This window comes from Rhinatrema bivittatum, chromosome 4, assembly GCF_901001135.1.
Source record: "Rhinatrema bivittatum chromosome 4, aRhiBiv1.1, whole genome shotgun sequence".
Lineage (NCBI taxonomy): Eukaryota > Metazoa > Chordata > Amphibia > Gymnophiona > Rhinatrematidae > Rhinatrema > Rhinatrema bivittatum.
Window position 1 is genome coordinate 266,200,694 of NC_042618.1, and position 14,363 is coordinate 266,215,056.

Below are 14,363 nucleotides of genomic sequence, written 5' to 3' on the forward strand. Positions count from 1 at the left end.
CTCTATTGTCAATTCCTCCAAAGGACCTCCTTCTCATTTAGATTTATACTAACAGCTTGGGAATCACAATCAACTCAGACCTGTCAATGTCTAATCACATTTCTAATATTACAAAAAAATCTTTTTTCAAATTACATTTATTGAAAAGAATTCGACCGTTGCTCTTTCTTCAGGACTTTTGTACAGTTTTACAATCTTTGATATTTTCAGGTCTGGACTATTGTAACGCACTATACTTAGGTTTATCTGATTCTACAAATCTATCCATTACAATTAATCCAAAATTCAGCCGTTCAGATTCTTTCAGGCATTTCCCGTAGAAATCATATCACCCCAGTCTTATTCTCTTTTCATTGGTTGCCGGTCAAGTACAGAATTCAATATAAAGTATTGACTATCATTCATGCTCTCATTTATAATGCTTCATCAAATTGGCTCTGCACTAATCTTCGGATCTATAAACCTGCCAGACAACTCAGATCTATTTCAAAAAATCTTCTAGATATACCTACAATTAACCTGGCCAAACTCGTATTAACCAGAAAAAGGGCTTTTTCAGTAGCAGGCCTCATTCTGTGGAATTCTTTACCTGATTATCTCCGTCTTATACCTTCCACACAACAATTTAAGAAAACATTAAAAACTTACTTATTTCAGAAAGCTTAAAACACACTGATCAATTCTTAAACAAACTTCAAAATTCACAACAATACTCTCACATTTTCATCACTGCTCCCCTCTCATTTAATTTATCTTACATAAATTCAAAAGATTATGAAGGCACTATGTTTGGTATGTTTGGTCTGTTACTGTTTGGTTGAACTTTATGTATTTTATTTGTTTTTAATTAATTTTTACTTTTTAGTTCTATTTTTATGTATGTTTATTGTTAACTGTTTTGATTAATCCTCAAATTGTAAAAGCGGTATATAAACATTTTTTGAAATAAAAATCAAGCCACGTCAGTGCTCTAATGCGCGTTAAACAGCACATATTGCACGATATACGCTGTATATCACGCAATAAGAGCATTATCACGGTGATATCCCGAATATTTTGTATATCTCCGCCCAGGTTCCCTCGTCTATTACAATGATATTCTTTGCATGTGATTTGCATGAATTTGCGTGCATGAATCCAGCCAATCATCCCATTGACAGCATCCCCATACAAACTATTAAGCTGCTTGACAACCCAGTAATTAAAACAATAACGGACGTAGTTAACCTCTCACTCACTGAAGGGAAATTCCCTGAATCCTTAAAATCAGCAATCATTAAACCATTAATAAAAAAGAATAATCTAGACCCGGAAAACATCCAAAACTACAGACCCATATCAAACTTACCTTTCATCACAAAAATCATAGAAAAAATCGTCCACTCCCAACTCTCAGACTACTTAGAAACGAACAACATACTTCACCCCACCCAGTTTGGATTCAGGAATTTATTTTTTATTTTTTTTTTTTTTATAATTCATACTTTATTAATTTTCTCATTGATACATCATGGAAAGAAAACATAAATCTTATGTCCAAAAATGGTAACTTTTAACCAAGAAGATACTTTACATACAAACTTTCATATTTGGCATAACCATAATTTGGGGGATTTATCCAGTATAACTATATATTTTACATATAGTTTCCCATAAAATATATTGGAGGAAGTGGAGTATTATTATTCATTTTGGGCGCCTGCCTCTAAGACTGAAACTTGGCACTTATCCTTTAGAAAAGTTTCCAAATGTATTGGGTCATTAAATCCAAATTTCTTCCCTCTATAATTAATAAGGCAAGAACATGGAAATTTCAAAAAGAAAGTTGCTCCCAGGGCCACCACTCTTGGCTTCAAGGAAAGAAAATATTTCCTCCTAGCCTGGGTGGCTCGGGCAACATCGGGGAATATTTGAATTTTCTGACCACAAAAGGGAACATTTCTATTCAAGAAAATTTTTTTGAATAATACGTCTTTATCCTGTTCTGCGACAAAGGAAACAAATAAAGTTGCCCTATTCTCTATTATATCTATTGACTCTTCTAAGAATGTTGTCACACCTAAGGTTCCATCATTTTCCTTTTTCTCTACCATATTCAACCCCATTTTTTTTTTCACCAATTGTATTAGAAAGTAATATTGAGTCTGGAATTCATCCAGAGAATATCACTTTAATAGATTTATGGCGTATGATTTCGAAACTTGACAAAAATATTACGGTGATGAATAGTATTTTATCCGCTGTGATAAATGAAAAAAGAGTGGCTTTAGGGGAACAAAAGAAAAAGATGGAAAATTGTGAAAAAGAGATAATGGGTTTGAATGCTAAGGTACAATTAATTTCTAACTCTAGTAATGTGTTCATGAGAGATAGTTTAACCTTACACAGGGAAACTGAAATTATTGAAAACAATTTAAGAGTAAAAAATCTGAGATTGTTAAATTTCCCAATAACACGTTTATTGTCTCCTTTAGAGATGTTTAAGAAATTTTTGAGGGAAATATTAAATTATGAAGAAAATGATATACCTAGACTGTCAAAAATATATTACTTCCCTAAAAAAAAAAAAAAAAAAAATGGGATTCAGGAAAAATTTAAGTACAGAACCATTACTCTTATCACTAAACGACACAGTTCTTCGAGGATTTGACAAAGGACTAAGCTACATTTTATTACTCCTAGATTTGTCAGCCGCCTTCGACACAGTCAACCATTCCATCTTACTCGACAGACTATCTGAAATAGGAGCAATGGTTCACCTCCTATTTATCTCAAAGAAGTTTCCAAGTAATACTCAACAACAGCCTATCAAATAAAGTGAACCTAAATACAGGAGTCCCACAAACATCTGCCCTGTCAGCTACACTTTTTAACATCTATCTCCTACCAATCTGTCACACACTGGATCGCTTGGGTCTGACTCACGTCCTATACGCTGATGACATTCAAATACTGGTTCCAATACAGAATACACTTGAAGAAACCTACGAGAGAATAACCTTCTATCTCGCAGAAATCAAACAATGTCTTTCCACCCTAAAACTCATAATAAACATCGAGAAAACTGAATTAATCATCCTTGACAAAAAAGTCAATGACTCACCCATGTAACCACTCAAAACAGAAAACCCAGAAACAATAATCTCTCCTGTTGCCCATGCCAGAAACCTTGGAATTACCATATACAAAGAATCATCATTCAAAACCCACATAAATAAAATTAAAGAAGGTTATCACAAATTACTGACACTCAGACATCTTAAGCCTTTCCTCACACAGAATGATTTCAGAACAGTCCTGCAACTTCTCTTATTTCAAGCTTAGACTACTGCAATGCCCTACTCCTTGGCCTCCCTCTTGCTACCATCCGTCCACTCCAAATTCTGCAGAACACAGCCACCAGAATTCTTACAGGAACTAAGAAACAAGAACATATTACACCAACCCTCATCTCTTTACACTGGCTCCCAATAAAATATAGAATAGACTACAAAATTATAATAATACTCCAAAAAATAATCACAGGACAACAAAACTACTGGCTAATCACACATATTGAATTACATGCTCCAAAAAAGAATCTTCGCTCAATGAATAAAGGCCTCCTCAAAATCCCTCACACAAAAACATAGAAACATAGAAATGACGGCAGAAGAAGACCAAACGGCCCATCCAGTCTGCCCAGCAAGCTAGGCACTTTATCCATTTTTTCCCCTTTTTTTTTCTCTCCCACCTGTTACTATTGGCTTCCAGTACCCTCCAGCCCTAATTCCCCTCCACCCCACCACCAATTTAGAGAGCAGCGCCGTATCTGCATTCAAGTGAACGTCCAACTCAATTAGGGGTAGCATCCGCTGTAACAAGCAGGCCACACCCTTACCCCATACTCTTACCCACCCCTGTTTTTATTTATTTATTTTTTATTTTTTTTTTACATAGCAGCCCTCCATCCTTCCGCTCCGTGAAGGTGGAACACCAACTACTGGCCACTGGCATCCCGCTCCGTGAATGCCTCTGTGGCTACTGCCGCTCCGTGCAGTGTTTGAATGCCTCTGTGGCTACTGCCGCTCCGTGCAGTGTTTGAATGCCGCTGTGGCTACTGCCGCTCCGTGCAGTGTTTGAATGCCTCCTCCTTATTCACGCCCTCTAGACTTGATGGATCCACAGTGTTTATCCCATGCCCTTTTGAAGTCGTTCACAGTTTTAGACTTCACCACTTTCTCCGGAAGGGCATTCCAGGCCCATCTAGTCTGCCCAGCAAGCTACGCACTTTATCCATTTTTTTTCCCCTTTTTTTCTCTCCCACCTGTTAATATTGGCTTCCAGTACCCTCCAGCCCTAATTCCCCTCCACCCCACCACCAATTTAGAGAGCAGCGCCGTAACTGCATCCAAGTGAACGTCCAGCTCAATTAGGGGTAGCAACCGCTGTAACAAGCAGGCCACACCCTTACCCCATACTCTTACCCACCCCTGTTTTTATTTATTTATGTTTTGAGATAGCAGGCCTCCATCCTTCCGCTCTGTGAAGGTGGAACACCAACTACTGGCCACTGGCATCCCGCTCCGTGAATGCCTCTGTGGCTACTGCCGCTCCGTGCAGTGTTTGAATGCCTCTGTGGCTACTGCCGCTCCATGCAGTGTTTGAATGCCTCTGTGGCTACTGCCACTCCGTGCAGTGTTTGAATGCCTCCACTTTATTCACGCCCTCTAGACTTGATGGATCCACAGTTTTTATCCCACGCCCCTTTGAAGTCGTTCACAGTTTTAGACTTCACCACTTCCTCCGGAAGGGCATTCCAGGCATCCACCACCCTTTCCGTGAAGAAATACTTCCTGACATTGGTTCTTAGTCTTCCTCCCTGGAGCCTCAGCTCATGACCTCTAGTTCTGCTGATTTTTTTCCAACGGAAAAGGTTTGTCGTCTTTGGATCATTAAAGTTTTTCAAGTATCTGAAAGTCTGAATCATATCACCCCTGCTCCTCCTTTCCTCCAGGGAGTACATATTTAGATTGTTCAATCTCTCCTCGTATGTCATCCGATGAAGACCCTCCACCTTCCTGGTCGCTCTTCTCTGTACCGCTTCCATCTTGTCCTTGTCTCTTTGTAGATACAGTCTCCAGAACTGAACACAGTACTCCAGGTGAGGCCTCACCAAGGACCTGTACAAGGGGATAATCACTTCCCTTTTCTTACTCGATATTCCTCTCTCTATGCAGCCCAGCATTCTTCTGGCTTTTGCTATCGCCTTGTCGCATTGTTTCGCAGACTTCATATCATTAGACACTATCACCCCAAGGTCTCTCTCCTGCTCCGTGCACATCAGCCCTTCTCCCCCCAGCGAATATAGTTCATTCCGATTTTCACTCCCCATATGCATGACTCTGCACTTCTTGGCATTGAATCTCAGCTGCCATATCTTCGACCACTCTTCCAGTTTCCTTAGATCCCGTCTCATTCTCTCCACTCCTTCCAGCGTGTCCACTCTGTTGCAGATCTTAGTGTCCTCCGCAAAAAGACAAACCTTACCTTCTATCCCGTCCGCAATGTCGCTCACAAATATATTGAACAGGACCGGTCCCAACACCGATCCTTGTGGTACACCACTTAAAACCTCCCTCTCTTCAGAGAGAGCTCCATTTACCATCACACATTGTCTTCTGTCCGTCAACCAGTTTGCAATCCAGGTCACCACCTCGGCACTCACTCCTAAGCTTCTCATTTTATTCACCAGTCTCCTGTGCGGGACAGTATCAAAAGCTTTGCTGAAATCCAAGTAGATGACATCGAGCGCTCTTCCTTGATCCAATTCCTTGGTTACCCAGTCAAAAAAGTCAATCAGATTTGTCTGACAGGATCATCCCCTGGTGAATCCATGCTGCCTCTGGTCCAGCAATTCTCCCGACTGTAGATAGTTCACTATTCTCTCTTATTATTATTATTTAAAGTTTTTTATATACCGCCGCTCATCAAAGATATCACGTCGGTGTACAATGAACAGGAACTTACGCCAGAGCGTTATACATTTAACAGGGTTAAATAAACATTATACATATAACAAAAGTAAGAATATATATATTTAAACATAAAACAAGTAGAATCTTTTAAAACCGAACTATCATTTAGGTTTAACTGAGCTGAGTTAAACAGGACTGGAAAGTAAAGGGATATTAGGAAATTAGGTATGAGAGTATGGACAGGTTAGGAGGGGTTGGAATTATAAATTAGGGGTGATAAGAAAGGGAAGAAAGCGCTTAAGGTGCATTTAAGAGCAAATGTATGGAATGGTATTTACAGTAAGGGCATAAAAAGGGGAACTTAGATATAGTGTAGAGAAAGGGGGTGTTGGGTAAATAAGGCAGGGCATATAAAGGGAAGAACGACATATATATTTCAGGTATAGGCATGTGTAAATAACCATGTCTTGAGTTTTTGCTTGAAGGTTTTGGAAGATGGCTCAAGGCGCAGTTCAGTGGGCAAGGTATTCCATAACAATGGGCCAGAAAAGGAAAGCGCTCGTGCTTTGGTGGAGGCATGGTTATATAGTTTGGGTGAGGGGGTCTGTAATGTGGCGAGGTATTGATTTCTAGTTGGCTTAATAGAAGTTTGAAATTTCCCACCACCGAAGTGAGGCTAACCGGTCTGTAGTTACCAGCCTCCTCTTTGTTCCCACTCTTGTGAAGCGGAACCACCACAGCTCTTCTCCAATCACTCGGCACCACTCCTGTTTCTAGCGATCTATTGAACAGGTCACACAGCGGACCCGCCAGCACATCTCTGAGCTCCCTCAGTATCCTGGGATGAACCTCATCAGGTCCCATGGCTTTGTCTACTTTCAGTTTCCCCAGCTCTTCCCATACATTTTCTTCTGTAAATGGAGTTACATCTACTCCACTCCCCTCCAGTATCTTGTTAACTAGGGACGGTCCTTCTCCAGGGTCCTCCTTCGTGAACACAGAACAGAAGTATTCGTTTAATATTTCTGCCATTTCTTCGTCTCTCTCCACACATTGATCCTTTCCACCTTTCAATTTCACTATACTACTTTGAACTTTTCTCTTTTCACTGATGTATCTGAAAAATGTTTTGTCAACTCTCTTTACCTCCTTGGCAATCCTCTCTTCTGCTTGACTTTTTGCTCTCTTGATTAATTTCTTTGTCTCCCTCAGTTCTACCAGATATTCTTCTTTGTGCTCCTCTCTTTGGGATCTTTTGTATTTCTTGAACGCTGTTCTTTTAGCCTTTATTTTGTCAGCCACCTCCTTTGAGAACCAGATAGGTTTCATTTTTCTTTTGCTTTTCTTTACTTTTCTAACATATAGATTAGTTGACTTGGCAATTGCTCCTTTTAGATTGGTCCACTGTTGATCCACATCTCTCACATTCTCCCAGCCTTTTAGTTCTTCCTCCAGGTACTTCCCCATTTCATCAAAGTTTGTGTTTTTGAACTGCAGAACTCGGGTTTTTGTGCTTCTTTTCCGTATCTTTTTTGTGATATTAAACCATACCGTTTGGTGATCACTGGTGCTGAGGTGGGCGCCCACTTGGACATCAGAGATGTTATCTCCATTAGTGAGCACTAAGTCAAGTATTGCTCCTTCTCTTGTGGGTTCCATAACCATTTGTTTGAACAAAGCTACTTGCAGGGCATCCACTATTTCTCTACTATTATTAGATTCTGCATATGGGATTGTCCAGTCTACATCTGGCATATTAAAGTCTCCAACGATCACCACATCTCCCTTCTTTCCTATCCTGTGGATGTCTTCAACCAGATCTCTGTCCAGCTCTTCCTTTTGGTTTGGAGGCCTGTAAACCACTCCAATAAAAATGGATGTCCCATCTTTTTTTAGGTTGGCCCATAGTGCTTCTTCATTGCCCCATCTTCCTTGCAGCTCCGATGCTTGGATATTGTTTCTGACATAAAGAGCCACTCCTCCCCCTTTCTTGTCCTCTCTGTCTTTCCTTAACAAGTTATAGCCCAGTATTGCCGTATCCCAGTCATGAGATTCCGTAAACCACGTTTCCGTGACAGCAACAACGTCCAAGTCTGCCTCCACCATTAGGGCTTGCAGATCTGGGATTTTATTGCCCAAACTACGAGCATTTGTGCTCATAGCTTTCCAGCTTTCTTCATTCAGGTTACTGCTGTTTCTGGTCTCCTTTTGTGACCTCTTTAGTTGAGTTTTGTTATCCACTTTTCCCTTTGCCTTTGTGTAAGGGAAAGGATTAGTGCCTCTGATGGCAGAGCCATCCACAGTGAGCTTATTCCTTTAACAACTTGTGAGAGAGCTATATCCATCGCCAGCCCCTCTCTATGGAACTCTTTACCTTTCAATCTAAGAATTCAATCAGACACCAAAACCTTTAAAAAAAAAAAAAAAAGAGTTAAAAACCTGGCTGTTTACCAAAGCCAACTCAGACGCTCTCAATCATCAACACCAACAGACTCCCACCCAATACAACACCAAGAAATCAGAGATACCATCTGGTCCACCCATGAAATCTCAGCACAACCACGAAACCCACGATACGCTTCGCAAGAACTTTCCCATTGTACAATAACTAACACCTCCCTGTTATTTCTTCCATTGTTACCTGTTTCAACTATAATAATCTCTGTTTCAACTATAATAGACTCTGTCCAACTATGATGATTACTGTAAATCGTTATGATGGCGAAACCGAATGATGGTATACAAAACATGTTAAATAAATAAATAATGTAAATGCCAGCAAAGAAGATCATTATTAGTCAATCTGATGCAAATATTTTATCATGGCTGATCGAGAAATTGGTCAGCCACAGTAAAATAACTACATCTATTTCAAAAATGGTACATGTGAGGCAGGAGCCCTGGGATCCTCTATCTATTTTATTTAAAAATCTTATAATCCACGACTTCCAACAAAACAGTGTTCAGTGTGGTGTACATTAAAACCCTGTCCCTGAGAAGAGCAGCCCAGGACAGAGTCAGACGGCTGCTGCAGGGCCCAGAGATCTAGCATCTATAGACTGGGATAGTGTTAAAATGCATTTACATGGCTCTGGAGATCCAGCCACAAGCTACAGTGGTGAATATTATGAATCACTGGTTACTCTTTCTGTAGTCTTACCATTTTTAAAAGGTCTGAGTGTCTCCTTGTAATGTCCACCTTTAGTCAACTAAGCAATATTCAATACTGGAAGTCATTGTGGTTAAATTTAAAAGTGTTTATTGATTATTTAATATGCATGTATACTGTATTCCGCCCAGATTTGTGGATTGTTAGAATGTAAATATTAAAAATAAATAAATAAATAAATAAATACTGCCAGCTAAAAACAAAAAAACGTCGCAGTCAAATACCGTGAGGCAAAAGAATGCACATATGGACCTTTAAAGCAATAGCGGCCCCAACCTCATGGGAATGTCATCACTTTAAAAGGCTGCTGGTTTCCCCCCCCCCCCCAAAAATGTGGGAAAATAGGGAGGTTTAGCAGGAGTCAGGGTTGATCCCCAGCTCAACCCAAGGCCACCACATCGCTCCTCTCAACCTACAAATCCCTTTCATAAAGCATACATCCTCCAGACCCATAAGAGAGTTCTACAAAGAGTCTCTACAAGTACCGCCTTCCAAAACGTCCCTCCACATAACTTACAGAGATAGGGCTTTCTCCACAGCAGGACCCACTCTTTGGAATTCCATACCAACGGAACTTAGACAGGAACCCTGCTTACTGACATTCAGGAAAAGACTTAAAACATGGCTTTTCAAACAAGCCTTTCCAGACTCAGATTAAAAACATTTCTATCCGATATTCAACCTCCAAGCAACATCTTTCTTATTATAACCATCCTGGTAACCTACCCCTAAGCATTATAAACATTCAGAATTTTCATTATTTATGATTTATTCTTTATTGTTAAAAACTACATATTTATACTGAACAATTCATTGTAAATCACTCACTTCCATTATTGGAAATTCTACCATTCTACGGGTTTACACACTATGTTAAAGTTACTATCTTTTCTTCTTCTTGCTCCTAGTTGTACAACTCCTTGTTTATTGTAACTGCATTTATAATATGTATTGTACATATTATCACCCCATTGTTTACTGTAAACCGGCTTGATGTGATATTATCACGAATGCCGGTATAGAAAAAATTAAAATAAATAAATAAATAAATGAGATGGCACAGACTTTCCAAAAGTGAAAAAAATAGTTAAAATGTAGCCAACGTGGTGATGATCCCATTCCCCCTATAGATTTAAGAATAAGTAGCTCCCTGGCCCCCTTTTCCCCCAAATAAAATAAGTAGCCCCCCAAACAGAAGAAAAAATAAAGAGGTGGACTCCACAGAGATCTATAAACAAAAATCAGGGTTCCAAGCCTGGGGTGACGGAGCTGGGACCATGGCTACATTTTAGCTTTTTTTTCCATTTCAGGGAGTCAGGGCTGTCTCAAGTGGCGGCTACAGGTACAGATGGGGGTCAGCCCTGACTCCCGCTCAACTTCCCAGTTTACTCGCTTTTGTTTTTTGGGCCAGAAGCCCTTTAACGTAATGGCATTCCCTTAAGGTTGGGGCAGCCATTGCACTAAACAGCCGCTAGGCACATTCTTTTGCCCCACGGTGTTTTGCCTAGAGACAAAAGAACATGCCATAGAGCTAAATAGTTTTTGGAGGAGGGGCCCTACTATTGTGGCAACACCCTTCCCCCCCTCCCCCGCGATAGTCGGACCACTCTGTAATAAAACTTTGTGGCTTAATGAATCTAGGACAAAGTATATTTTGGGAGTTTTTAATTGTAGAAAGGTTTACAGATGTAATGCAAAAGAGCACATAGTATGTCAACAAAAATAAATCCCACACAGCATGGTAGCAATATGCAGACAAACCACAAGGCAGTAACCAAATCGCATGCAAAGCAGGTCTACATCACTCAAATGGTACTACACCTTTAACGTCTGACACTTTTGTTCCAGCCACTGCTTTTCATAGTGCATCTGACCCACTCTGATTTTCATGCTAGAAAGTTTGGCCATTAAAGACTGGCAACAGAGACAGAGTAGTGAAAGTAAACTAAAGATAGAAAGAGAGGAGGCTAAATAGCTAACACAGCAATTTTTTTATAAGGCAGATATGCATTTAAAGAAATATGCTGTACTGAAGCTCATTTAAATTTTCTCTTCCAAGGACAACAGATGTCCTTTCCAGTTTACTCCTTTACACATCAAAGCTAAGACAATTATGGACACCACCTTCTCTTCATCCTTTCCTTAACATGCACTCATACCTTCTGGTCAGAGAAAAACAAACTGTAAGAACAGACTCTCTTTACAGTTTGCAATCTTTCAAATGTGCATGCAATAATCCTCTTCCTGAACTGAATGAAAACAGAACTGTATTCTTGAGACTAGACACATTACCAATAGTAGCAAGTAAAGACAGCACAAAGTATTCAAAGTTTGTAATGTGTGAAGGGAAAGGTGGCTTGTCGTGTAATTCCTAATGCAGGCTGCAATTTTCAAGTAATTGCTTTCTTCGAACAAACTACAAATACTTCTGCATGAAGAAAACGTTTTTCTTTGCTATGAAAAAACTATCCACAAATCATGATCTCCAATTTGGATATTGCGATAAATAAAACAAAGGGGGAAAAGGTAATTTGAATTTGTAGCTGATTAGCTTGCAGTTTAAGATTTTTTTATTTTTTTTTAAGACCAGTAAATTGTATCATCAGCCCTGCATTCAATTGAGCCATACAGACTAAGACAAATTTGAACAAACTTTCGGGCCTGAGGGCAGATTAGCAGCCAGTAAGGGTCTGGGCAGGAAAGCAAGACCTCTTCTTCAGAGATCTAAGGATCACTTGTAGAAGGGGGTAGGGATGTCCAATGTGGTCAGATGACAAAAAGTGAGATGCTCTCACTGCTGTGGGACAGATGGAGACCCTCCCATGGTGAATTCTTTACAAGGTACAATACTTTTACTGGATCAGCAAAAGAATTATACAAAAGGTGCCAATGTAGAGAAAATATTGGGCAATTTATGAAACTTCTGAATATAGCTAATCCTAGGGTAACTGCGGAACAAGTAAGGTAGAAATGTATATAAATCTTTATTGTAAACATTTTTTGACAAACAGCAAGTATTACTCTTGGCCATATGTACTTTCAGAAATAGTGCAATGTATAAAAAAAAAAAAAAAGGCATGCTAGTTTTATGAGCATATTAACTAGTTTAAAAAATAAATAAAAAGTATTATCTACTATCACTTACCTTAGTAGATTTAATTTTTTTCTCAAACTGTGCTCTTTCATTTTCCTTTTCTGATACTTTTAACCTCAGCTCTTTAATTTCCTGTATCAATCCCTGTTTAAAGAAAAAAAACATTAAAGTGAATAAAAAAAACTTGAATCAGGTAGAACAAGGAACAAAAAGGTTTTTATAATACTCAAAACTATATCACACACAACTGAGCATGTCCTGATCTAGAACAGAAAATCACACTCATGAAGGAGGATGAGGGAGGAACATGAGGTGGGAAACCAAGATTTTTTTCTCCAACCTAGGGTTGCAGACTCTCCGGATTTTCTCCAGACAGTACAGAATTGTGAGAGTCTGGAAGCCAGTCAGAGGGCTCAAATGTCCAGAAATTGTCTGGATTTTAACCCTCCAGTCTGGCGCAGTAGCAATCTTGGCATTCATCAGTTGCAAGCTTCTCCAAGCCTAGCCAGAAGGTGCTGTGGTTTAACTCCAAAAGAAAACGGTGGTGCTATCCCTATAAGTAGGGAAAATTGTCTCAGATTCTATGCCACAAGAGGATTCCCACCTGTCCACGGCAAAACAGTAAGAAGCCCAGCGGAGCCATTGTATATCAGCTCCCTTCCCAGCCACAGCCCACAAGTTAAGACCAGTGGACAGCCAGATCCTCTTCTCCTGTCCGCAGCACATAAGTAATGGCCCAATGCGACTTTAGGAATCTTTTAATCTAGCCACGCCACATAAGAAAATGCCCAGCAGACTGCCGGAAACGTGCCTCCCACTTGTGGCTCCCAATTAAAGCACGTATCGAACACAAATCAATGACCATAATTCATAAAATTCTAAACAATGATCATCAAGGACTAAATGGCTTAAACTTAACCCCTCAGAATCCTCAAAGAAACCTACGTTCAAACAACTCAGGATACTTAAATACACCCCCCCCCCCCATCAGAGATGCGCATCTGACAACAACAAGAGAAAGAGCCTTTTCATTGCCTCCCCTAAAGATCTGAGAACCCAACCCAACCTCAAAACGTTCAAAAAAGAATTAAAAACATTGCTGTTTCGCAAATTCAACACTGATCTTCATACCTCTGAACATCCTAACTCCCAATAGAACTTTCATCCAAAACCCGCAAAATAACTTCTCTCCAACCAGAACAAACAAACCCTCCTCCTCCCACATAATGATATTTTCTGGACTTGAAATGTTTAACCTCTGTTTAATATGCACATTGTTCTACATTTTCCACAAATGTTAAGAGTTACAATTTAAATTTTGTAAACCGTTATGATGGTTTTACCAAATGACGGTATATAAAACTCAACAAATAAATAAATAAATAAATAAATAAATAAATAAATAAATAAATAAATAAGAAAAGGGCCAACAGGGGCGCTGGAACCTCCCCTCCCACCTGTGGCACCTAAATGAAGGTCTGACAGGATGCCAGAACCTCCTCTCCTGTTCGTGGCACACAATTTATTTATTTATTTAATTCTTTTATATACCGACCTTCATGACAGGTGTCATATCAAATCGGTTTACATGTAACAAGGGGGTAAACATTCTTATCAACCATTTAACAGTAAAATAATCAGAGGAGGTAATAAAGTTACATATAACAAGGAGATCGAACTTGGGAGAAGAAGAAAGAGAAGGACAGAGGAATAACCATTGTGATAAAAGGTATCACTAAGTAAGTTGTCCAGTAGGCTTGAGATGTGGAGTTCTGAAATTGAATAGATTAAGGGAAAGCTTGGCTAAATAGCCAGGTTTTAGGTCTTTTTCGAAATGTTTGTAGGCAGGGTTCCTGTCTGAAGTCTGGCGGTAAATTGTTCCAAATAGTGGGTCCCGCTATAGAGAATGCTCTTTCTTTGGTTGCGGTGTGGCGTGAAGTTTTGTTAGGAGGTACATGGAGAGATCCTTTATATGATTCTCTGATGGGCCTGGATGAGGAATGAAGTTTGAGGGGGAATTGGAGGTCCAACGGTTGTTGCTTGTGGATCGTTTTGTGGATTATGGTAAGGGATTTGTGTAAGATTCGATAATTTATTGGCAGCCAATGTAGGTTCTTTAAGATGGGGGAGATGTGATCTCTGC

General features: G+C 39.6%; 1 protein-coding gene across 1 annotated transcript in view; it reads right to left on the reverse strand.

Annotated features, from left to right (window-relative positions):
- PPFIBP1 (PPFIA binding protein 1) overlaps nt 1-14,363 on the reverse strand; it is a 1,178,807-nt gene that overhangs the window by 706,135 nt on the left and 458,309 nt on the right. The window contains exons 8-9 of the mRNA XM_029597487.1: nt 12,272-12,364; nt 10,948-11,040 (exon numbers count right to left, since the gene is read on the reverse strand). Of these exons, the coding sequence (XP_029453347.1) occupies nt 10,948-11,040; nt 12,272-12,364 (186 nt within the window). The remainder of the gene's footprint in view (nt 1-10,947; nt 11,041-12,271; nt 12,365-14,363) is intronic.